Genomic DNA, 26,087 nt, shown 5'->3' with positions numbered 1-26,087 from the left:
AATCCAGACCATCTTCAGTATGCCCTTAGGGAAATCTTTAACTTGCCACCTGGTGAGAAGACAGATGCTGTGATTTTTGTGGAAATATCGGCTATCTCACTCTCGTTTATTCATGGAAATAATATGTATTGATTTCTTACTGTGCTAGCACTGTGCTAAGAGTTGGTCATTTGTGATATGAAGTCAACTCCTTGTAGATAAGATCATTTTATTTTTTATTTTTTTATTTTTTAAAAATGTTTTTATTTATGCGTACAAGAGCTGGGGTACAGGCCAGAGATACAGGGGGCGAGAGAATTCACCAGAGACAGAGTGGGGAACAGAACAGGCAGACTGACTGAAATACACTGCTGAGGGGAGCAGTGGGTGAGACAGGAGAGGTCTGCCTCGCCATGTGGGTTGCTCCCTAGCCAGCCAGGGGATCGAACTCATGCTGCAGAGGCTGTGGATTGCTTCACAGTGTGGTGCTTAACCCCTTGCGCCACCAGGGAGGTCCCAGATAAGACCATTTTAAACCTCTAAATTCAATGTAGATGTTCAGAACCTTCTGTGTGCTGAAAATTTCCATATTCACTATTCCATGTGATAATCATATTTTGGGAAGGTATTAAAATGAGACTAGGAGTGATTATTAGTTAGCTCAAGGTCACAGAGCTAGGAAATAGGCCTCCTCATCTTCACATAAAGTTGTCCCTCTCAAACCTAGTTATGTAATGCATTTACTACCCAGGATTTGAAGGAAAATATGAGGAAAACAATGAATTTATGAAGACCGAGAAATTTCAAAACTCTCTAAATAGATTGGATATTTTCAATAGAACTAAAATACAAAGCATTAGTAACTTGAGACATGAAGGTAAATAAATTAAAATAAAACTATTTATTATTTTGATAAAGTAAAGAGATTCCTAGGAACTAAACCAAATCTTTATTTTTTTTTTTATTCAGAGGAAGTATGGTTTGGTTTTCAACCTATTAACAATCTCCTTTTTGGACTTCAAACCTGCAAATTGTATAAAATTTGTATTCCTATCAAGTTTTTATTTATTTATTTATTTTTTATAAATAATAAATTTTATTTTTATATTCCCCATACAATTGCAGCCCCCCCCATTCTGACCCAATCCCTCCCCTCCCGCCCCCGCCCCCCTAAAAGTGTCTCTGGTTCATAGTTTTTTGTTGATTTTGATTTTCACTTTCTTATAGTTAATCATTTTCCTGGTCCCTTATTTAAGTTTTCTAGATTCCTGCTATGAGTGAGACCATCCGGTATTTTTCTTTTTCTTTCTGGCTTATTTCGCTGAGCATGATCCCTTCCAGCGCCATCCATGTTGCTGCAAATTGCATGTGTTTATCTTTTTTGATTGCTGAGTAATATTCCATGGTATATATGTACCACATCATCTTGATCCAGTCATCTATTTTTGGGCATTTGGGTTGTTTCCAAAGCTTAGCTATTGTAAACAGTGCTGCTATAAACATAGGGGTGCAGGTGTTCTTTGGAATTGATGTTTCTGTGTCCTTTGGGTAAATACCTAGGAGTGGAACTGCTGGATCATATGGAAGCTCTATTAAACCAAATCTTTAATGGTCTAAAAGGGTCACAAGCTTAAGAGTAGAACTGAAAACCTAGCATTGACATCCTCTCCCAAATTAGACCAACACTCAGTCTGATTTCAGTCTGTGTCTCCTGACTCCTACAATGTCCCATTCGGGTCTGTGTAATAGCACATACCACCTTATCTTGTAGTCACTAATTACTTATTCATCTTCTCTATATATGACGGTCTTGGAGGACATAGAATGGATCATCACCACTAACATATATTGGATGCTTAGCCATGTCCAGATACAGTTCAAAATGCTTTTCTCACTTAATTCTCAAAATAAGTCTGTACGTAGGTACTATCCTCATTTCACAGATAAGAAAGTAGGCAATACACAAAAGAGATTAAGAAACATGCTCAGGTTTAGTAAGTAGGACCTTAAATTTAAAATTTAAATCCAACAAATCTAGCTCCAAAGTCTTACCATGTAACCACACAGGACTTCCTAGTCTATTACTCATACTTTTATTTCCAAGCACTCACCAGTCCTTAGCTTAGAGCTAATGCTCAATAAGTGTTGGATTGACAACTGAAATGAAAGCCCAAAGCAGTTCCTCCTCCACCACTCCCCACCTCCTAAATCTCAACCTTCATATCAGATTTACTACTGAGACTAAAATTAAATTAGATTACTTTCCTTAACTGCACACTGACTAATTTGTGAAGAGAGACAGCTCAGAAATATATTATGTGGCAGGGGGATATCAGTCCAGAACTAAGTTCTCCACACATAACCCACTAAGTGATATTTGAGAGTTGACTGTATTGGATAACATATGCTTAGGTCCAAATATCTCAAGATCTTCATGAAATATTCATGGCTTTATGTTTATGAAATCTCCATTGCAATTCATAAATACTTACAATAATATTTTACCAAGAGAAAAAAAAGGGCTTATAGACCTAAGTGATTTGATTTGGCAAAAATCTGTCAGTAAATCTCTGGCTAAGACTGAAATAGAAACCATAAATCTGACTGTGTATACTCAAGAGTGAAGAACTAGTTTTCTCCTACCAGCTCACCATCTCTGTTTAATAGCCTTCTTCTTCTCCCTAGTTACTTTACTTTTTTTTCGTTGTGACCCCATCCTCGCCCCCTGCCAACCATAGGAAGTAGGGAAAATAGGACAACACCTGTGGGATTCAGACAGGACAAAATTCCCAGTTTCCTCAGAGAACATCCACCATTTCCTATGATGCTACCCTTGTCTTTTCCTGAAATTACTAAGTACTACAATGGCCTTACTGAAAACTCGCCCTGTAGATAAATTGAATGTTCTCTTGGTTAAGGCATTCTGTCAGAACTACACTGGGACTTTGACATCCTATATTTTCTCATCCATCCTACCCCGGGAACAATAAAGTGAATAAGATGCAAAATCAGCTTCCTGCCATCATTTTTCCAGCATGAATCAAATAGTGCTTTCCTTTCTTAAAACCTTTTGACTGTGCAAGAGACAGTCAGAATTTAACCAACCAATGTAAAAAATGAAAGAGAATATATAATTGAAAAATGATAACTTATGCAGGATAAGTGAATGAACCTTGCTAAGTTTTCTTCACAGCTTTAGAAATCTAATTATCACAATGGAATGAATGTGAAGGACATAATTCTTCTTTGTCAACAGATTAAAATCATAGTATTGAGTAGATAATACAGATCAACTGATTTTCAAACTCACCAAAAAGTATCAATGTGATTTATATAGCCTTCAAATGTTAACACAAAATCAGTATTATATATTTAAAATTTACACTAAAAATGCATTCAAGATTTAATGGAAGAGAATAAAATTGTCTTAAGAGTCCAAATTAAATACAGTTAATGCCACAAACAAGACTATCATCTTCACTTTTTCCTGAACTAAAAGTTCTAAAGCACAATGGGGAGAAATTTATGCAATTTTTCATTGGTATAATAACAGTCCTACGGTGAAAAAATGAATTACGATTAATTGCCAGTCTTGCAAGTTAGTATAGAAAAGGTCTTACCTTCTGTGCTAATGAAAACTCAAACATCTATAATATTTTGTTTATTTATATGTACAAGAACTGGATTGTAGGCCAAAGGTGTGGGGGTGGGGAGACAGAGTCAGAATGGGGAGCAGAACAGATGGGTCTACTGAAATATACTGCTGAGGGGAGAAACAGGTGAGACAGGAGAGGTTTGCTGCACCATGTGGTATAGCTCCCTGGCCAGATCAAACTTATGGTTCAGTGGCTGATGATAGCACTGAAACTTTAACCCCTGTGCCAACAGGGAGGCTCCTATAATATTTTAAATTAATTTCACAAAAGCCTGTGCATACTTCTTTGTTAGTGAAGTGAATAAATAAAAAAATCCAAAAAATATATAGAGAGATTTTAATGCTTCAAAATGTAATTGAGCGCATGGGAAAATATTTAGCTTATACCCAAAAATACAAAAATAAGAGCTAAAATATTAGAATAATCTATATCTCAAATAAGGAATGCTCATCAGAGCTATGTGCTATCAACTATTTTGGAGTTTTAAAGTTCCTTTGATAGAGCTTGGTGAAAAGTGAACTGAAATTTTGCATTTCTCTCAAACTGTGGAATGCAGTATTGTAATCTACAACAAATGTTTTCATTGCAAATCTGAGCATAGATATCTATGGTCAAGTGAGCTTACTTTCAGTATCTTTTGTCACAAACCGAATGTTATATGAGAATTTTATATTATTTTTGAGTCCTTTTCTATTTTTCTTCTCATCATAAGCTCTTTAGTAGCAATCAGGGCCCCCATCTGCTGGTCAGCTCAAGAACTCATCAAATGAATTTACCCTTTGATTTCTTGCTCTCACTTGATGTTGACACCCACTCCCACTTGTACAACATCACACATTCTGCCTGCTTTAAAATATTTATAATATGCAGCCATGAAATCAAAATTTTTCTTTGCTATTCTCTAAATTAGGTACCTCAGATTTTTTTAAACTATAGAAAAAAGACAATCTTATGTATGCCAAGTCTTTTCTTAAAGGTTTGCAAAAATGCTATAAGAATTTAAAGAATGTCTAATCAATTTCATTTGAAGGAAAATATCCCTCAAATAACTAAACACAGCTTACTTTTTATTATTTTTGCTTCTGAGTTTTTATTCCTAAAAAAGGGAAAGAACTCTTGAGAGACTGAGTTTACTATCTCCAAGATTCCTATCAGCTCTGAAATTTTGCTGTTGCATGAAAATAAAGATAACGCCTATGAAAGATTTTACTGAAAAATCACTTCTGTCTGACTCAGGTTCTAAATCTTAGGGTTTGAATTATGAATCGTTTCAAGCCAAATAAGAACATTTCTAAATTATTCCTAAGTTGATTAACCAGAAAATGGAAGAAATATTTCTTCTAAAGTTTGAAGTTTTAAGGTTTTTAAAAGTTTTAAAGTTTTCTTAAAAATGGTGTTGCCTTTTTAAAATTTATTTTCTCCTCCACCCCTTTTATTCTTTCTTATAATTTATATTCTTTGGGGTGGTTCTAATGTCTTTTCTCCAAAATGTTAAAGCTCAAGCTTTTATTGACACTTTCACACTATTTTAACTTGCCCTTAAATGGATTTCATAATTCATTTGCAAAAGCCATAATGTTTCAATTGGAACTACTAGATCTGACATCCATATTTAAGAAAAGTGAATAGCTATTTCATTTGGAGTAACTTGAATTTTTCTCTTTTTTCCCCCTGTTCCTCTAATACAGATAAAGCGCATTTCTAAAGAAAAGCTACCTGCTTACTCACAGAATATTAGCAAACTAGACCAGTCTTAGAGAAACAGGTAAGAAAATTTTACCATGAAATTTTCACTAAAACTAAGTAAAGCTCCTTGGAATAAGAAATGTATAAAATGCGCAAAAACATATTTTCATGGTGTTTCAGGCCTTCGTCTCCTTAAGGCAGAGATCTTTAGCTTCACAACTAAATATCCACATTACTAAATCTAAATTCAATGAGCATGACAACAATTATTCTTTCAGATTTGTTTGAGTCACAGAATGTTCCTGCACTACCTACACTAGCGCTGCTGAAATAACTTCTAGTAATCATCCTAACAGCTTTCAAACAAGATCTAGTCTCTGATTTTTAGAAGCACATCACATACCTTCTGAATCCCACATTCACTACTAGCTGCTGCCTGTCTCCTCCTACCACAGGCGGAAAGCAGCAGGAGTCCAAAATGTTGTCCTCACTCATCTCTGACTCCTGCCTCAACCCCCTACAGTGTAGTTTTTAATTCCTTTTAGGTGAAAATGCACTTCCTAAGGACCCAGTTACTGACAACTAAAGGAAAACTCACTTTTCAAGGCTTTGACTTCTAATTAACATTCAACCCAATTGTCTCCTCCTGGCATTTTTTTTTTCTGGTTTATCAGTTTCTTTTTTTTTTTTAATTTTAATTTTTTGTGAATGTATTGTTAGTTTACAGCACTGCGATAATTTAGGGGCATAGGCTAACATTTCTTCAGATGCATGTTACCATACCACGCCCATCACCAAAGCATTCATAAATCCACCACCATTGTTCATTAAACCACTTCCCCACTTCACACTCCACCTTCCATAATTGTTTACAATGCCATGTATAATTTAGGGGAATAGGTTCACACTTCTTCAGATATATATTGCCACCCTATCCCTTACCATCCCCTTCTGGTAGCCTCAGTTCTTCAGTCAGATTTCTAGAGGATTTTTTATTTCATTTTGTCTGTTTTCTTTTCTTTTATTGTTTCTTTATATTCCACATATGAGTGAAATCATTTGGCATTTGAGCTTCTCCTTTTGATTTATGTCATTTCGCATAATCCCCTCCTGATTCATCCATGTTGTTGCAAATGGCAAGAGTTCAGCTTTTTTATGGCTGAGTAATATTCCCTTCTATACATATTATCACTCTTAATCCATTCATCTGTCCTTGGACAACTATATTATTTCCATAACTTGGCTAATGGAAATAATACTATTATTAACATAGGAATGTATTTTGTAGCAGCAGGAAGGGCACAGGGCAGGTTCTCTATGACCCAAGCTGACAGGCAAAGGAGGAGTCCTGGAGCCCTCGGTGGCTTGTGTAGGTTTTTATTGGGATTTACCAGGTACGCAGTAGGCAGTGGTAGGGGTTGGGGGGCAGGAGGCTGGCAGGCCTCCCAGCCCCCAGCAAATCTTCACTCTTCCTGGGCTCTCCAGCATTCTCTTGTGAACTTTGCTTCTCTGCTACTTTCGCTTTGCTGTTCAGCCAGCATCCCTCTGACGTCGCCCATATAAGCCCAGTCTCAGCCCAGGTGTACCCACTTACGCATGCCCACACCCTATTCCAGGTGTCCACTGTCAGGCATACCTTCAGGACTGTGGGGATCCATCATCAATCCTACCGGCGGGAGGGCAGAAAAGCCTGATACTTTGCTTACCCTACAGTATTCCAAGGGGGAAAAAGAGAAGATAAAATTGTGCACTTAAATTTGTGAGTTAAGTTTTGGCCTCCTCTGAAAGATTATAAACTTAGAGAAAGAGGGGTCTATTTCTCTTACTCAATATTTTATTGAAGCATTTAGCCCAATGTCTGCTACTCATAGGCAATATGCATTTAAAGAATGAATAAAATGATTAAGTAAAAGTAATGTGTAAATGAATTCACATACCCTTCCATTATTCAACATCACTTAAAATTTTCTAGATATTTTAACGCAGTGTGGTTAGTGTTGTTTAATGAGTATTTCTGGCACCTTCCCTCTGAGTATATGGTAGAATTGCTCATCCAGAGCTTGTCGTGTCTCTGGGTGAAACCATGTAAATATGGGCAATGAGTTGTAAATCCAAGGATTTAATTACCAACATGAAGCCCACAAAAACTCTCTTTTCCACTGTCATAGCACCAAATAACATAAGAACTGGGGACTCCATCAGCTTGGGACTCTGAAAAAGGTGAATGAAACAGCTGACATATAGTGAGTATGTGGCATAATATGATCCAGGTATCATATTCCCTGGATTCATAGGTTTACTTTCTCCATCATACAAACACAAATTCTGTAGTCACCTGAGAAAACATTTTACTTGCTACCAAATACATTAAATTTTTGTCATGGGTCCACAATCAACTTGGCCTCTGAAACAGTGAAGTTAAATTTAAAACAAATCAAATTTAAAATATTCAGTTTCACATAGCTAGCATAATGAACAAATCCAATGTGAATAAGGATAGAACATGTAAGGTAAAATATTTTTGATAAAAATCATTGCCTTCATATTTTAAAGAACACGAAAACAGACATTTTTTTAAGAAAATAAATAATTGCATTTAAACCAAGGTAAGTAATAGCATTATAACAAGTGGTACAATTAAAAGAAGTGATTTTTTTTTCTTTTTGTTACATATATAAGTTCATCATGTATAACAAACATTCATAATTGTACACTATAAATATCTTTAAAAGGTACAATATCAGAATGCCTTTTTTTATAAGATTTATTTATTTATACATACAAGAACTGGGGTACAGGCCAGAGGTGCAGGGGATGAGAGGATTCACCAGAGACAGAGTGGGAAACAGAACAGGCAGATTGAATGAAATACACTGCTGAGGGGAGCAGGGAGCAAGACAGGAGAGGTCTGCTGTGCCATGTGGGTAGCTCCCTGGCCGGGGACTGAACTTGCGCTGTAAAGGCTGCAGATTGCTTCATAGTGCTGTCCTTAACCCCTTGCACCACAAGGGAGGCTCCAATATCAGAATGTCTTATAGGTAAAAATCTCACTGCAATACCTTTTTAATATGCTAAGCTGTTTAGTAAACTTTGTTTCCCACTTTTTGAATTAGTGAAGGTAGGTTTCAAAAAATGACTAGGGCTATGATAATTTTACTTTGAAATTGTAACAATTAGATGTTATTTGTTGACATTAAACAACTCTATCTGTTACAAATAGTAAAATCAAGGTCTCTATTGTAAAATCTCAGGAAGTTATTATAACACAATGTGTGCTTCTTCTAAATCAAGCAATTTTAAGTGTTTTTAACTGTTTTTTCCCCTAGGACACAATTTCATGGTTATTATGTTACTTGACTTGAATCCCTGGTACATCAACACACCTAACTAGCTACTTAAGACATGTGTGAGATTGTTACCCTTTTCTGGAAGAGCTGATTATTTTCTGTGAGATGAAGATGTTGCACTGAACTTTGTGATTCAGGTGGTTAATGGGTTAACTGCCCAGAATAGAAGAATAAATGGAAATAATTGTCTCTTTTCTCATAATTTAATCTTGTAATTCCAGTGTAGATAGTGGCATCTGAATGTAGATTGAAGCCAAACTTCTTGAGGCTTTGAAATCAGAGTTTGCAAACTATTTTTATTCTCCAGTTATTTCTAAATATAGTAAATAACGTGAGATTTGCTATCATGTCTTTAATATAAAAAGGAAAAATCTGAGGTTATGAGGCAATCTAGGCAGTAAAAAGATCACAATATGAACAATATTGCTGGAAGCATACATTTAAAGATTTCTAAGTATTCTTCACCAAACTTCTCAGTTTGTTTTTAACTATCCTACAGTGCAGAATCTTTGACTCATGTTGAAGATTATAGACCAAAACTTCTCCATAATGATGCAGGGAAATACCAGAACTGAACATTTCCAAATCCAAGTACCCAAACCTCATTTACTTCTTTTTTATCAGTAAGATACTACAGTGACACAATTTGAATAAGAATACAAATCATCACCATTCTATTTCACATAATGCGTCTGTGCAAAGAATTCTGAAAAATTATCTCATACACACTCACAGCCAGGCTGTTTGGTCCAGAAGCCATATGCTTAACTAGACCTGAAAAACATTATTGCAGTTCGGGCATATGCTTGGCAAAGCCGTGGATCACCAGCTGGGCCCTGCTTCCTTCAGGAAGCTCCAGCTGTGTGATAATGCAACTTCCTTCCAAGAGCAGGTTCCCTTTGGGCCATCGGAGAATAGGAAGAATGTGGGTCTCTTATGGTTCAGTGGATTCTTGCAGTCACCGTGTAGACACTGGGTGTGAGTAGACACTGTGCATGAGCCCAGCCTGCCATTCCCCCACAAGCTTATACTCCGGTTTCCTTCTCTCATTCCAACAGCCCAGTTTGCATACTGCTTTTCCTTTGACTTTACCTTTTTTTTTTGATAACACAATATTCAGTTTCCATAACTATTTGGAGTCTACTCTGTGCCTCTTTTAACCTCAGGTAATATAAATGTATTTCCTTCCCAACCTTCCTAAAAGAGACTTAATGGAATTTCCATTTTTTTCTTATTGCAAAAATTCTTAGGTTTTTGTCAAAAGGGATTTGAAATACCACATGAAATGATGTACTCACATCCCTCACTACCACCTCCAAACAACTGAAATACATAAATAAAACATTTCATAAAAAGTGCTTTGCTACAATTTATGGGAGGTAAATTTAACAAGAGCTGCCTCATTGTAGGAAAATTCAACTTATCTTTTCCTGATCCTTTTGTACTATACAGGGAGAGAAATTTGTCAGTTAAAAAAAATGTATTACTGCTTGTCATAACCGAATCCGTTATTTTTCTGCATGATCCATCAGGTAAAAACAAGAATAATAGATTGCTTTGACAGAACCTTGAGCATAAACATCTCCAAGAATCAAACGTACTAAGTTAAATGAGTTTCAAGTAGTTTTAAAATAAGATAGGATAAGCTTTTTATACATTTCAACATCATATCTTACTTTAAAAAGTATTATTATTAACAGCAACAAAAGATTACATAATAGTTGAATTTTTATGATAAAATTGGAATATTTCAATTCATTTCTATATATGTTCAAGCAGGGTTGGACTCCAATGAGTGACCTTAAGGAAATGAGCTATTTTTTTAATTTTGGAAAACTAGTTATATATAATTCACTCATTGCTTCAGTTAGACTTGACATCTTCAGGAGAATAACTGAAGTTGGCTTACACATACTAATTTAAAAGTTATTAATTTAAAAGATTAGTGTTGATGCTATCTTACAAATATTTTCTGCTCATAAGGGAATGAAGATGTTCTGTAATCATTAACTCCACCTGAGTCATTTTAGTTTCAGAAAAATTTGAGTGTATTTACATACCCCTATATACTATATGGAGAGTACAGCAACTCCACTTCACAGAATTTTCCCTTTAATGCAACATCTAACCTTCTTTAATGTCATTCAGATAAGATAACTTTCCAACATGTCTCCAGGAAATTCCCAGCTTCAGTGGCAGAAGTCTGAGTCAGAGTTCTGGTATATAGAATACATGACATTCATATTAAGCCTATTATCAGTCCAGTACTGGGCATATGAGTGTTTTGCCTGAACAGGAAAAGAAGGATCTTTATGGAAGCAGAAAATGAAGAAAGGGAAATGTCCCATTTTCTCCTGGAAGATGAAAAGAACTGGAAACCTCCGTTGCTACTGATAGCCATCTTCAGTCATGATAGTAAGGGCAATGCTGATCACAAAGGGACGGGTCTGAAAGGACTTGGGTCTTATTAATTGTATTGCGCTTGGAACCTTCTCTTGTTACCTCTTGTCTTCCAGTTAGAGTTTGCAAATTTACTTAATCTTTGAACTGAAGTTTCTATAACTGTTTAGATATGTTCTGTATTCTAAAGAAACATGACACAACATACTCAAAATAATCTATTTTCTCATTGCATGTTTCTTGCACATTGTTTTACACCAGAAGTTCTTTGGATGTGCATTTGATTTTGAAGCTACCTTTGAGAACACCTTCTAATCATCTAATGAGATGGAATTTGATATCCCCATTGCTTAATAAGATAGTTGTTACTATCTTACAAAAGTATCTTACAAAAGTAAATGCAAATTCCAGATGAGTGAAAACCCTGTTCTCCTACAGATTAAAAAAAATTACAATTTCATAACCAAGGTCAGAGATGATTCCTACTCTCTAGATCTGAAACAGAGCTTGGCTATTTTGTAGTCAATTAAAAACCTGGGTCTATATAACAAAACTATGCTTACTATTATTATTAATAATATAATATTACAGTCATTATTCAAACATCTTAGCCCATAGCAATCCTACTCTCTTCTCTCATTTTCCTAAGCTATTTTGATAGCAATTTCTCAGACCTTACGTACAATTATATGTTTCTCTCCTATTTCCATGGATGATAACTCATCAGCTTTGCAATCTAATTCTTAACATTAAGAGATTAAAACTAATGTAGATGATTCTCAGATGACACACACTGAGGTATAGAAAAATTTCATCATTTCCTTCTGCAAAATGAGAGAGATTTTAATTCTTTTTCTCAACAGCTGCATCAGTTTTTTATGCATAGGGAAAAAATATGTGCAATTACTCCAAGTACAATCAAGTCATTTAACATGGCTTTACCACCATTGTAGTTACAGGATATTTTAAAACAGAAAAAAATCCCAAAGCACAGGTCCTGCTGTGCAGCAAAGCAATCAAATTCCTTCATAATAACAGCCTGATAGAATTCAGCAATCCGAGGAATAATGAATAACCACTTTAATCAGTAAACAGGAAAATGCTACAACAGTTACTGAGTAAAAAGTGACTGTCATCTGTTGATCCTCTTGATAGGCATTTCAAACAATAAATAGAAATATCAGTATCTTTTAAAAAGAAAACTAACTTTGTTTAGTATGTTTGATTTTGCTAGGCAGTGAGAAAATGATACATCATCGTAAACTGTTCTGCAGTGGTGCCCAGTTGATAAAATGTTCATATAATCTATTTTATAATACATGATGAAATTTACCCTAGTACTTAAATATGTCAAGATTAAACTCATTTGGCAGTGCATTAATAAGGTTGCATTTTTGGACTGATGATTTAACTTTATTGCTACTTCATCATTTGATGGACTTCTCCAGTGTTCAGCTTACAAGTTCATTTGCATTTGCATTTGAATAGCTATCAAAATAGTCCTCAAGTTTCCATTGTAGTGTCTCAAATGTTGGCCTTTCCATAGGATCTGTGAGCCAGCACTCCATCATGATGTTGTAGAATCGCGGGGGACAATCAGGTGGTTGAGGCATCCTATAGTTTTGTTTCAACAATCGGATCACCTGAGCACCTGTCATACCTAAACAATATAGAATGGAACCAACAAAAAACAAGTTGAAGATCAGAATCTTAAGTTCATCGACACTTCTACTCTAGGTTGCAAAGCAAATTGATTTCCTTGATGAAGCCATGAGGGTTGTCATTCCCTTCCCAGATTGCAGAGATTAAACTGAATCCTGCATCAAGTAATGTCATAAGACTGCAATTCAAGAGTAAAGGAAAGGCAATAAACCATCTCATTAATGCAAATCATCGTCATCAAATGTTATCTATTAAGCTCCCACAAGCACATGGTGTGGTCAGCCTCATAACTCTGCCCTCTAAGTCTGAGCAAAGCAGTTAAAGTCACACCCAAGTAAGTGACCTGCAGCAGAAAGGCCCACTTCAAAAATAATTACTTACCACTATAAGGCATTTTGCCATAAGTAATGATTTCATAAAGAAGGATTCCAAATGACCACACATCAGACTGAATGGTGAATTTATTAGAGAAAATGGCTTCAGGCGCAGTCCACTTCACAGGCAGCTTTATTTCGTGTTTAGATTCATAGACGTCTTCATTTTCTACCTGTTAATGCATTAAGGAATTAAGCCAATGTAAAGTGACTTTTTTTAGCACCCTCTTTTATCTATGACCTGCTACACATTAAAATTTAGAGGGAAAATATTCAAAATGAACTTAGTTCAGATGATAATTATAGTAGCAAATTCAAAATCTGGCATACAAAACTACAAAATGAAATATTATTTGATAACCTACTATGTTCTAAAAAATAGCTAAAAGCTGTATTCCATTACATAAGGGAAAATTCACGTGTGGTGATTTCTAGTCTTTAGAAAACAACAAAAAAAATGAAAGCAAAGCCCACCTGTTTTCTGATTTGCTGGTGGTATCAAACAGCCACTGACTTTGATAATAACCATATAAATACTTTCTGATAATAAAATTGATTTAAATCAATATATCAATTTGTTGTGATTTTAATTAATTTAAAAATAGAAAACATGATGAAATCAAGATCAAAAAAATTATTTATTTGCTGTGTTTCATACCCATACCACATTTTTTAGGGTACAGTATGGAAATAAAGTTCAGAAAAAATATCCAGTATTTTATCTCCCATATCTCCTGGTGTCTTTTGCCCAGGTGTCATGAAGTGGGGAAGGGAAAGGAGGTTTAAAAGCCAATGGTTGCTGAAGAATTTTGGCAGCATACCTACTGACTTGGCATAGAATGACCAAAGGTGGACAGGGTAACTGTACAAAGCGTTCTGCTTGTTTGTAAGTAAAAGGGAGACAGACAGAAGTTACAGGTAGTGAAAGACAGATCATTAATTCAACCACGAACTTATACATGCATTCCCATCTCATTGGTCATACTTTCTTTCTTTCTCCTTGGTGGAAAAAAAATAAAAACCAAAACAGAAATGGGAGATAGTTTGTAAGGCATCTGGGCTACTACAGTGATCTACACACCACAGAACTTGAAGAAACTTTCCTTTGAAGAGTAACAATAAATGCATTGATCTACTGCTCTGTTAGGCTTCTGACCCACTACAAAAAATAATTAAAATAAAACCAACTCCACCTTAAATACTCTTGCAAGTCCAAAATCCGCCACTTTGTAGGTGTTATGTTCACCAACAAGGACATTTCTGGCGGCCAGATCTCTATGGATGTAATTTCGAGACTCCAGATAGGCCATTCCTGAGGCAACCTGTGCTGCCATATCTACCTGCTGCATCAGATGGATTTTTGATCCAGCATCATCTAGGCAACAAGAGAAAATAAGAAGTTTACTTTGAAGAACAGTTGAACTATTAAAGGGAATTCTGAGAACTTGACATGTGGGTTATTAGCAAGATCAAGTGTCATAGCATTGATCAGTTGAGCAAAGAAATATAATCAATACAACCATTTTATTTTCTATGAAGGGATAACAAAGCAACAATTTTCAGAGTCTAAATATATTCTTAGTTTGTAGCCATTCCTTCTCTGAATGAACATTATACAAACAAAGGAGCAATAGTATTACATGATCCAAACATAGTATAAATATCCAAAAGAATAAAGTATTACCATTTTCATTTTCATTAAGGTATTACCATTACCACACACCACAGATATATTTCTTTTTTTTTTTTAAAGATTTATTTATTTATTCATACAAGCACTGGGTACAGTCAGAAGCGCTGGAGGGTGAGAGAATTCACCAGAGCCAGAGCGGGGAACAGAACAGGCAGAAGGACCGAAGTACACTGCTGAAGAGCCCAGGGGGCAGCAGGAAAGGTCTGCGCGCTATGTGGGACCCTCGCTGGGGGCCGGAGATCGAACCGGTGCTGCAGAGGCTGCGGGCAGCTTCGCAGCCCAGCGCTCAACATATGCGCCACCAGGGGAGGCCCCACAGATATATTTCTTCAAAGAAACTATTACACAATTGTCTCTGGATTTCTTTCAAACATTGCATTATTTGTTTTAGGCTTTGAACCTATAAAATAATGCTAATTTGCATGACTGAGACAATGAAAAGTTTTAATTGTTCTATCATATTGGTCTTAATAAGTAGCTCACTAACAAACATGAAATTTATTAGTATCGTAGTTATAAAAATGTGTATATTGCATGTGTCTTTATTAAGCTTGATAAGTTTTTATTTCCCATTCTTAACCCATTACTCTGAGAATAGTTGTTTATATCTCCTGGCATGAACAAGCATAGAAATAACTTCTACTGCTCAACCTGTATAGGTATAAGACACTTAGTAGAGTCAAATTTCATCTTTGCAGAGATATTAGTGTTAGTTTGTATGGACTTTGTGAAACAGAGTCAGTCATCCTTGTGTGTTTAGCTGCTATACTATTAACAAAGGTCTTCAGATTTCTGGGAAATTGAAAAGCTCATATAATATATATAAAGTAAGATTACATATATCTCACTATCAACTCCTGACTTGAGAGGAAATGAAGGTAGGGAAGTCAGAAGGACTGGTTTAAAGCTAGAGTTCCAGAAATTGGGTTAAGGCTTTGCCTCACATTTTTTTTTAACTTTGAGCAAACTGCTTAAGCCCCCTGTGCCTCAGTTTCCTCATCTATATATAGATAATTACAATTGCCTTATCAGATTAGTTGTTAAAAGGAGAATTAAAATGAGTAATACATGTAAAACACTAAAAATCTGATGTTCATGGGGAGATAATGCAGGTAGACATAATAATTTACCAGTCATAGTTAATAAATAGGGGTTAAAAATTAAAAGTGGAAATGATAGAGTCATAGAAGCGCCAATCTATATGGTGGGAAGAAGAAAATAAACCTGTAAGAAAACAAAAGAATCAGTCAAAAAAGTGAAGGAGGGCCTCCCTGGTGGCGCAGGCGGTTGAGCGCCGGGCTGTGAAGCTGTCCGCAGCCTCTGCAGCGTGGGTTCGATCCCGGCCAGCCGGCGAGAATCCCACATGGTGAAGCAGACCTCTCCTGTCTCGCCCACTCCTCCCCTCAGCAGTGTATTTCGTCAGTCTGCCTGTTCTGTTCCCCACTCTGTCTCTGGTGAATCTTCTCACCCTCCAGCACATTTGGCATGTACCCCAGTTCTTGTATAAAAATAAATAAATCTTAAAAAAAAAAAGTGAAGAGGGAGCAACATGGCGGCGAGGAGACGCTGCGAGTAAGATCTCCCATTAAAAAAAGTTAATAGGGAGGAAAAGCGGCAGGTCCCAGTGAGAACTGGGACACGGAAGATAAACGGGTGACTCCAGCAAGAAAGTGGCCATAAAAGAGGACTAGAAGGGAGGGAAGCTCAGAACCCTGCTCCCCTCCCCTGCCCACAGAGGCGGCACTCTCCGACCGGCAGAGAGGAGGGAAACAACAAACCAAAACGGCCAACGAGAACAAACGACGCAGCAAGCGGGACTGTGAGTGGAAAGGAACTATTGCAGCCACCACACCCCGTGAACAGGAGCTGAGGCAAACCCTGCAGGATTCGCCTCGGCGGTGAGCGAACGGCTCCAGGCGCCATTAGAGAAGAACAAAGACCCCGGGAGACGCGCACACAGCCCGGGCTACTGGTAAGCTTGCGCGCTTGAAAAGCAAGTGCAGACCGGGATCATGGCTGCCCAGGTCCCCGCGCCTGCGACCTAGGCTTGCGGGGAGACGACCTAGGCTTGCGGGGAGACGCGCAGAGGTCCTCACTGAGGTGAAGGTCCCTCCCTGAGTAAGCAGGAACCAGGCGCCCAGGCACGGAGGCGGTGCAAAAGGCACCATTCCCGCGCCACTGAACTGGGCTACAGCCCGCGTCCTGGAACTGAGGGCTTTGAACTGAGACCCAGGGCACGAAAATTCGGGGCGTGGGTTCACCACGACGATGGGGCACAAGGCAGACACAGCACCCCAAAGCTGTTGAGGTGTACCCTACCATTCCCGCTCTGTTCCCTGTCCCACGGGGTGGGGGGGGGGGCGAAAAACAGCCCCCCAAGGACAATAGGAGAGATCTCTGGCGCCACCTAGCGACCAGGAAAAAAAAGTCACTAACACCCCATAGAACAGGAAATTTCTTAAGACTGCTTGAAAAGGGCAGAAGGCTTCTGGAGGACCCAGTGGCCAGCCGGGAAGTTATTCCACGCCAGGCCCCTTCCGACCAGCAGTCTGAGCCCACAGAGGGAGCAGGCACCCATGTCCGGGGCAAACCGGGTGCGCAGAAGAGTGTGCCTGAAACCGGAGGCGCAGGGACTGCATCCCGCTTCGCCATTTGAGAACAGGGACATTTCTTCAGTAAAAACTGCCTAAAACCAGCAGAAAGCTCCCCCAGAAGACAGAGATGGCTCCTGGAAGAGCCAGAGGGGAGCGGAGAAGTTCACCCAAGATGCCAGTCAGTCCGAGCAACACAGTGTCCCAACGCATACAACAAATTAGAAAACAGACAGTAGGGAGTAGAAGAACCACACGCAACCTAACAACTCCTCAGGAAAGAAGCACACCACAAAAAGAAAACCACTCCCCAGATTGCAACGACAGCAACTTGGAAGAACTTCTGAGCCTTCCAGAAAGAGAATTTAAAATTGCCATGATTAAAAAAGTGATAGATCAGAAGAAGGAAATTGAGTCCCTAAAGAGGGAAAACAATGGTCAGAAGAATGAAATTGAGTCCCTAAAGAGGGAAGTAAAAGAAATGCAGGAGATCAAAGAATTAATGGAGGAACTAAAGAACTCCGGGAAAAGCAAGGAAAGCAGAATAGATGAAATGGAAGAACGAATAAGTTCTCTTGAAGACACAGAAATAAAAAGAACCAAAACAGAAAAGGAAAGAGAAGTACGAAGGAAAAAGAATGAAGAAAGACTTCGGGAACTATCTGACTCCATGAGGAAAGGAAATATAAGAGTTATAGGAATTCCAGAAGGAAAGGAGAGAGATGTGGGAACAGAGAAAATATTCCAGGAGATAATTGAAGAGAACTTCCCAAATGCAAAGAAGGAGCTGAAAATTGATATACAAGAAGCAAGGAGAACACCAAACTTCCACGACGAAAGGAAAAACACAGCAAGACACATAATAGTAAAGCTCCCAAGAATACAGGACAAGGAAAAAATAATGAAGCTGACAAGAGGGAAGAAACAGATAACATTCAAAGGAAAACCAATCAGGCTGACATCAGACTTCTCTGAAGAAACACTACAGGCAAGGAGAGAGTGGAAGGACATAGTCAACAGACTCCAAGAAAACAGATGCCAACCAAGAATACTCTATCCCGCAAAGCTCTCTTTCCTCCATGAAGAAAGAATATGGACCTTCCCAGACAAAGAGAAACTCCGGAATTTCATTACGAATAAACCCCCACTCCAAAAAATACTACAAGGAATCCTAAAACCAGAACCTCAGAGGGACGAATAACAACGAAAGAAGACCAAAAAAAAAAAAAAGTTATTAAAAGAATAAATAAAATCAAAGGAAAGACAAACAAAATGGCAAATACAGATGCTAACATATCAATATTAACTCTAAATGTAAATGGACTAAACTCTTCAATAAAAAGACACAGAGTTGCAGCCTGGATTAAGAAACAAAACCCAAACTTTTGCTGTCTCCAGGAAACACATTTAGTTACAAAAGATAGAAATAGGCTCAAAGTCAAAGGATGGAAAACAATCCTACAAGCAAATGGGCCAAAAAAGAAAGCAGGAACAGCTATACTTCTATCAGATAAAACAGACTTCAAACTCAAAAAAATAAAAAGAGACCCCAATGGTCACTACATTATGATTAAGGGGACAATACTTCAAGAAGAAATAACACTCATTAACATATACTCACCAAACGAAAGAGCACCAAAATATATCAGACAACTATTGTCCTCTCTGAAAACAGACATCAGAGAAAACACATACGTAGTGGGAGACTTCAACACACCACTATCAACAATGGATAGATCAACAAGACAAAAAATAAGTAAAGAAACTAAAGCTCTAAATAAGGACCTAGAGCATTTGGGCTTAACAGATATCTATAGAACAATAAACCCAAAAAAAACGGAGTACACATTTTTCTCAAGCGCACACGGATCATTCTCCAGGATCGATCACATACAAAGACAAACATCAACAGATACACTAAGATTGAAATCATACCAACCATCTTTTCTGACCACGAAGGCATCAAACTAGAAATAAACCATAAAAGGAAGGCAAGGAATTTTCCTACCTCATGGAGATTAAAAACCACACTACTGGAAGACCACTGGGCTAACGAGGAGATCAAAGAAGAAATTAAAAAATTCTTTGAATTGAATGACAAGGAGGACACCAATATCCTAAATGTATGGGATGCAGCAAAAGAAGTAATAAGAGGAAAATATATAGCAATAGAAGCTCACATCAAAAAACAAGAAAGAACTCAAAGAAACAACCTAATCTTGAAGCTCAAAGATCTAGAAAAAGAATAACAAAAAAACCCCAAAACCAGTAGAAGAAAAGAAATAATAAAAACCAAAGCAGAAATAAATGAAATTGAAACTAAAAATACAATCCAAAAGATCAATGAAACCAAGAGCTGGTTCTTTGAAAAAATAAATAAAATAGACAAACCCCTAGCCAGGCTCACAAAGGAAAAAAGGGAGAAAGCACAAATACACAGGATCATAAATGAAAGAGGAGAAATCACAACAGACACAGCAGAAATCAAAAGAATAATCAGTAACTACTATGAACAGTTATATGGAAACAAGTTCAACAATCTAGAGGAGATGGACAAATTCCTACAACTCTACAATCACCCAAAGCTAGATAAAGAAGAAATAGAACACCTAAACAGACCAATTACAAGCAGCGAAATTGAAATGGTAATCAAAAACCTCCCCAAAAACAAAAGCCCAGGACCTGATGGATTTACAAATGAATTCTACCAAACATTCAGAGACAAATTAGTGCCTATCCTTCACAAACTCTTCCAAAAAATTGAGAAGGAAGGGACAATACCAAACACGTTCTATGAAGCCAATATTACACTAATACCAAAACCAAATAAGGACAACACAAAAAAGGAAAACTATAGGCCAATCTCCCTAATGAACACTAATGCAAAAATCCTCAATAAAATTTTAGCTATCGGAATCCAACAATGTATCCATAAGATAATTCACCACGACCAAGTTGGATTCATTCCAGGGGCACAAGGATGGTTTAACATCCGAAAATCAATCAACGTTATCCAACACATCAACAAAAAGAAATATAAAAACCATATGATAATATCAATAGATGCTGAGAAAGCTTTCGACAAAGTGCAACACCCATTCATGATAAAAGCCCTTGAAATTCTTGGGATACAAGGAACATACCTCAACATCATAAAGGCCATCTATGACAAGCCAACAGCCAGTATCATTCTCAATGGTGAAAAGCTGAAAGCAATTCCATTAAGATCTGGAACAAGACAAGGATGTCCACTCTCACCACTGCTTTTCAATATAATACTGGAAGTCCTAGCCAGAGCAATGAGACAAGAGAAAGACATCCAAGGAATCCAAATAGGAAAAGAAGAAGTCAAACTGTCACTATTTGCAGATGATATGATAATATACATAGAGAACCCCAAAATCTCCACAGAAAAACTAATTCAACTCATCAATCAATTCACTAAAGTGGCAGGATACAAAATCAACACGCAAAAGTCAGTAGCCTTCCTATACACAAACAATAAATCTGAAGAAGAAGAAATCAAAAAAACCACCCCTTTTATTATCGAAACAAAAAAAATCAAATATTTGGGAATAAATCTAACAAAAGAGGTAAAGGACCTATACAAAGAAAACTATAAAACACTGTTAAAAGAAATAGAAGAAGACACAAAGAAATGGAAGGACATCCCCTGCTCATGGATTGGAAGAATAAACATTATTAAAATGGCCATCCTACCAAAAGCAATATACAGATTCAATGCTATTCCAATCAAAATCTCAATGGCATTCTTCAAAGAAATAGAACAATTATTGATGAAATTCATATGGAATCACCAAAAACCCCGAATAGCCAAAGCTCTACTGAAAAAAAAAGAAGGAAATGGAGGCATCACACTCCCAGACTTCAAACTATACTACAAAGCCATAATCATCAAAACTGCATGGTATTGGAACAAGAACAGATATACAGACCAATGGAATCGAATAGAAAATCCAGAAATAAACCCACAGATTTATGGTCAACTAATCTTTGACAAAGGAGCAAAGACTATGCATTGGAGCAAAGAAAGTTTGTTCAATAAATGATGCTGGGAAAACTGGGTCGCTAAAGAATGAAGCTTGACCACTACCTCACACCATACACAAAAATCAACTCAAAATGGATTAAAGAACTAGACATAAGACCTGAAACCATAAAATACATTGAAGGAAATATTGGCGAAACACTACGGGATTTGCACATCAAAGACATCTTTACGGACACATCACCCAAAGCAGTGATAGTGAAGACAAAGATAAACAGCTGGGACTACATCAAATTAAAGAGCTTCTGCACAGCAAAAGAGACAATAACAAAAACAAAGAGAAACCCCACCAACTGGGAGAACATTTTTGCACCCAACACTAATGATAAAGGACTGATCACAAAAATCTGCAAAGAGCTGATGAGACTCAGCAACAACAAAGAAAATAATCCAGTCAAAAAATGGGCAGAAGAGCTAAAAAGAAACTTCTCTGAAGAGGAAATGCAAATGGCCAACAGACATATGAAAAAATGTTCAACATCACTTGTAATCAGGGAAATGCAAATCAAAACTACCATGAGATACCATCTCACACCAGTGAGAATGGCACATATTAAAAAAACTAGCAACAACAAATGTTGGCGAGGGTGTGGAGAAAAAGGAACTCTTCTGCACTGTTGGTGGGAGTGCAAACTGGTCCAACCACTATGGAGAGCTGTGTGGAGATTTCTGGACCTACTAAACATAGAGCTTCCATAGGATCCAGCAATTCCACTCCTAGGTATTTACCCAAAGGACACAGAAACATCAATTCCAAAGAGCACCTGCACCCCTATGTTTATAGCAGCACTGTTTACAATAGCTAAGCTTTGGAAACAGCCCAAATGCCCAAAAATAGATGACTGGATCAAGAAGATGTGGTACATATATACCATGGAATATTACTCAGCATTCAAAAAAGATAAACACATGCAATTTGCAGCAACATGGATGGCGCTGGAAGGGATCATGCTCAGCGAAATAAGCCAAAAAGAAAAAGAAAAATACCGGATGGTCTCACTCATAGCTGGAATCTAGAAAACTTAAATAAGGGACCAGGAAAATGAATATAAGAAAGTGAAAATCAAAATCAACAAAAAACTATGAACCAGAGACACTTTTTGGGGGGTGGGGGGCGGGAGGGGAAGGATTGGGGTCAGAATGGGGCGTTTGCAATTGTATGGGGGAATATAAAAATAAAATTTAATATTAAAAAAAAAGTGAAGGAGAACCAGAAGAGAACATCATATCAGTAAAATGTTTTCAGAAAAGAGATTTTCCACAAATAAGTCCAGCAAAATAAGAAACAAAGGTATTGTTATATATAATAATTAAAGAATCATCAGTAAGTGGTGGCAAGAAGAGCGATTTCACTGGAGAGGGAATATAAAGAGTGGAGTGTTGAAGTGGAGCTGAGGACTATGAGGTCAGCAAAAGGAGATGTCAATTTCCAAAACCCTTCTCAAAAAGGGAGTACAATGAATAACTGGTAGAGGGAATGTAAATCAAGGTAAAGTAATTATCATGACATTCACAATAAGTAGTTTTCTGGAATGCCGACCATGTGCTATTTCTTGATTTATGCAGTGGTTGCACAGTTACTTGCTTTATCACCTTATAATTTATGATAAATTATACTATGATTTTATGTACTTTCTATGTGCATGTTGTTGTTTTTTTTCAATAAAAATGAGAGTCAAAGACATTTTTTAAACAGTGATGAACTAAGCACAGTATATGTATGTGTAATTTTTTTTTTAATGCAGGCAACATATATAAATAGGATTGAGGTGAAACTAACTGTTCACTGTTCCATTTGTCCTTTGCTGCCCAGCAACAGAGAAGTCCATATTCTCCATCTTCTCTTACAGTCAGATTGGGCTGAGTCACTAATTTTGTGCACTGCAATGTGTGCACAGAAGATGTTCATCAATTGCAGCCCTAATTCTTATAATCTCTCACATCATCGTAGCTACAAGAGCTTTGAAATAGCATAGTCATGTGATAGAAGGGATAGCCTTGTGTCACAGTATAAATAAAGCCACCTAGAAAAGCAACCTGATGCATTTAAAAAATGCATGTTGTGGGCCTCCTGGTGCTGTAAGAAATTAAGTCTCAGCACTGTGAAACTATCAGCAGCCGCTGTAGCACAATTTCCACCCCCGCCAGGGAGCTAACCCACATGGTGCAGCAAACCTCTCTTGTCTCACCCACTGTTCCCCTCAGCAGTATATTTCAGTAAATCCACCTGTTCTGCTCCCCACTCTGTCTCTGGTGAATCTTCTCACCCCCCACACCTTGGCCTATACCCCAGCACTTGTATGTATGTATGTATAAATAAATAAATAAATAAATAAAATATTTTTAAAAAATGCATATTTTTAATTGTATGTTACAACAGTTAACATTAGTTTTTCAGTCTAAAGTTATATATAAGGAACAAGACAAAATATATAACTTACTGTGCAACATAATGGCAGAGCATTGCTGCTTTGATAGCCAAAATAGCTATGCTATTTCATATCATATTCATTTAATATGAAACAAAAGTAAAAAAGTTAAGATAAACAGGTGACTAGTCCTAGGCTATGTGATAGGCAGCTTTGAAAATGTCTACCATTGATCTCTCTCTCCTGGTATTTTTACCAGGGGTATTGTGAAATTATCTTCAATTAACTGTTGTCTGGAACACCTTTAACAAATGATTGTGATTTGTTAAAGTGATTCACCTTTAACAAATACAATTCAGGAAAAGTGACAGAACATCACTTCCAAGATAAGTTATAAATGACTTGCTGGAACTCTTCATTCTCTTGCTCTCTCTGTTGCTCATGCTGATGAAGGCAGCTGCCATGTTGCAAGTTGCCCTATGGAGCGATCCACTTATCAAAGAAAATAGTGCAGCTTCCAGCCAACAACCAGCAAGGAATGGACTTCCTCAACCCAACAGTCCCAGAGGAACCAATTCTGCCAACCATCACATGAGGGAGCTTGGAAGTAGATCAACCTCCCCTAGAGCTTTCAGACTGGAACACCTGCAAACACTGTGGTCTCAGCCTGGTGAAAAACCCTGCACTAGCAGACCCAGCTCAGTTGCACCTGGATTCCTGACCACAGAAACTGTGAGATAATAAATGTTTGCTGTCTTAATCCCCTAAGTTTTGGGGTAATTTGTTGTGCAGCAATAGATAAGGAATACAGGTTGATGTTAGGAAAGTAACACCAGTGCTATCTATGCTTGTGGTTAAAAGCAACTATGGAGACAGACTTTCCGGCCTTGAATTCTAGCTCAACCATCTTGGATAAGTTGCCTAACCTCTCTCACCTCAGATTCTTCAACTGTAAAATCAGAATCCTAGTACTTCATGAGATTGTTAGAAGAATGAACTAAGTTAATATTTGTATAGGATTTAGAAAAATGTATGGGACATATTAAATACTATATAATATTTTGAAAATAAAGAAATAAACATCTCTCCTATCATTATCCATATGGTTAGTTTCCAGGTACTTCCTTTAATAATCAGGACAATGATAGGCAGTACATATTGTTATTATTTGCCCCATTCCATAGGGTCTCCTGCTACTCCAAGAAACAAATAATAATCTGGTGAATGCAGAATCAAATCTAGGCTATGTTTGAGACCAAAATCTCATGCTCTTAAAGCTGTTCTTTACTGTCTCCCTAGAAATTACCTTACACTTGATTCCTGAGCACCCAAAAGTCAGGGGGTTTGGTGAGACAAACAGCAAATTGTAATGTATTGATAGTTGTACTCAGCTAAAAGATATCTCAGTGAAAACATTCCTGTCTGAAGTTAAGTGTCATTTAGGAGAACTGTCCATAAGAATAATGAACATACTAAGACTTAACTTATTAAAAAAAGAAAAGAAAAACAAAAAGAAGAAAAATGTATTCTGACTTAAATTAGGTGCTCTGTAAGTATTTTTGGAAAGAAAATAAGCACAACTAAACTAAATATATACACAGATATTAATCATCTTTCAAATTTCAAAAAATAAATAAATTTCAGTAAGGAATAATGTACATCAATTACTCTCAATGCTAAAGATATTTACAAAGATCTCCAATTCTGGAGAAATTTATTACCAAAAAAAAAAAAAAAAGTTCAACTGGGATGACTCTATAGAAAAATATGTATGTTATTTCAACTATCAAATATAGCATCTAATCCTATTACAGTGGATACAAAAAGGTTTTCAGTGACAGGCACAATAATGAAAGAAATTGAGTAATATGCATTTCCTTGCCTGAAAAGTGCAGTGGCCTAGAAACTGCCTAAGAAATCTCAGCTCACTTCTAGCACAACCACTATATGTCAAAGCCGAGGTAAGGGTTCACAGACCTGTGACAATTTATATCTGCAGCAAGAAAATATTTTCAATTATGTTCCATTACTCAAGAGTTTCAGTTTAATATTTATCATGATAGACCTCCCTGGTGGTGCAAGGGGTTAAGACACAACCTATGAAGCTCACCGCAGCCACTGCAATATGAGTTTGATCCCTGGCCAGAGAGATACCCATATGGCACAGCAGACCTCTCCTGACTCGCCCGCTGCTCCCCTCAGCAGTTTATTTAAGTCGATCTGCCTGGTTCTCCCCCACTCTGTCTCTGGTGAATCCTCTC

General features: G+C 37.2%; 1 protein-coding gene across 1 annotated transcript in view; it reads right to left on the bottom strand.

Annotated features, from left to right (window-relative positions):
• Positions 1 to 7,370: 7,370 nt before the first annotated feature.
• FRK (fyn related Src family tyrosine kinase) overlaps positions 7,371 to 26,087 on the bottom strand; it is a gene marked incomplete at both ends in the record, with an annotated part of 103,915 nt that continues 85,198 nt past the window's right edge. The window contains 4 exons of the mRNA XM_084228685.1: positions 7,371 to 7,532; positions 12,529 to 12,728; positions 13,112 to 13,277; positions 14,298 to 14,479. Coding sequence (XP_084084811.1) covers positions 7,371 to 7,532; positions 12,529 to 12,728; positions 13,112 to 13,277; positions 14,298 to 14,479 — 710 coding nt within the window. The remainder of the gene's footprint in view (positions 7,533 to 12,528; positions 12,729 to 13,111; positions 13,278 to 14,297; positions 14,480 to 26,087) is intronic.

This window comes from Talpa europaea (assembly GCF_964194135.1).
Source record: "Talpa europaea genome assembly, chromosome: 2".
Lineage (NCBI taxonomy): Eukaryota > Metazoa > Chordata > Mammalia > Eulipotyphla > Talpidae > Talpa > Talpa europaea.
Note: the sequence above shows the minus strand (reverse complement) of the source record. Positions and strands in the feature narration are given on the sequence as shown.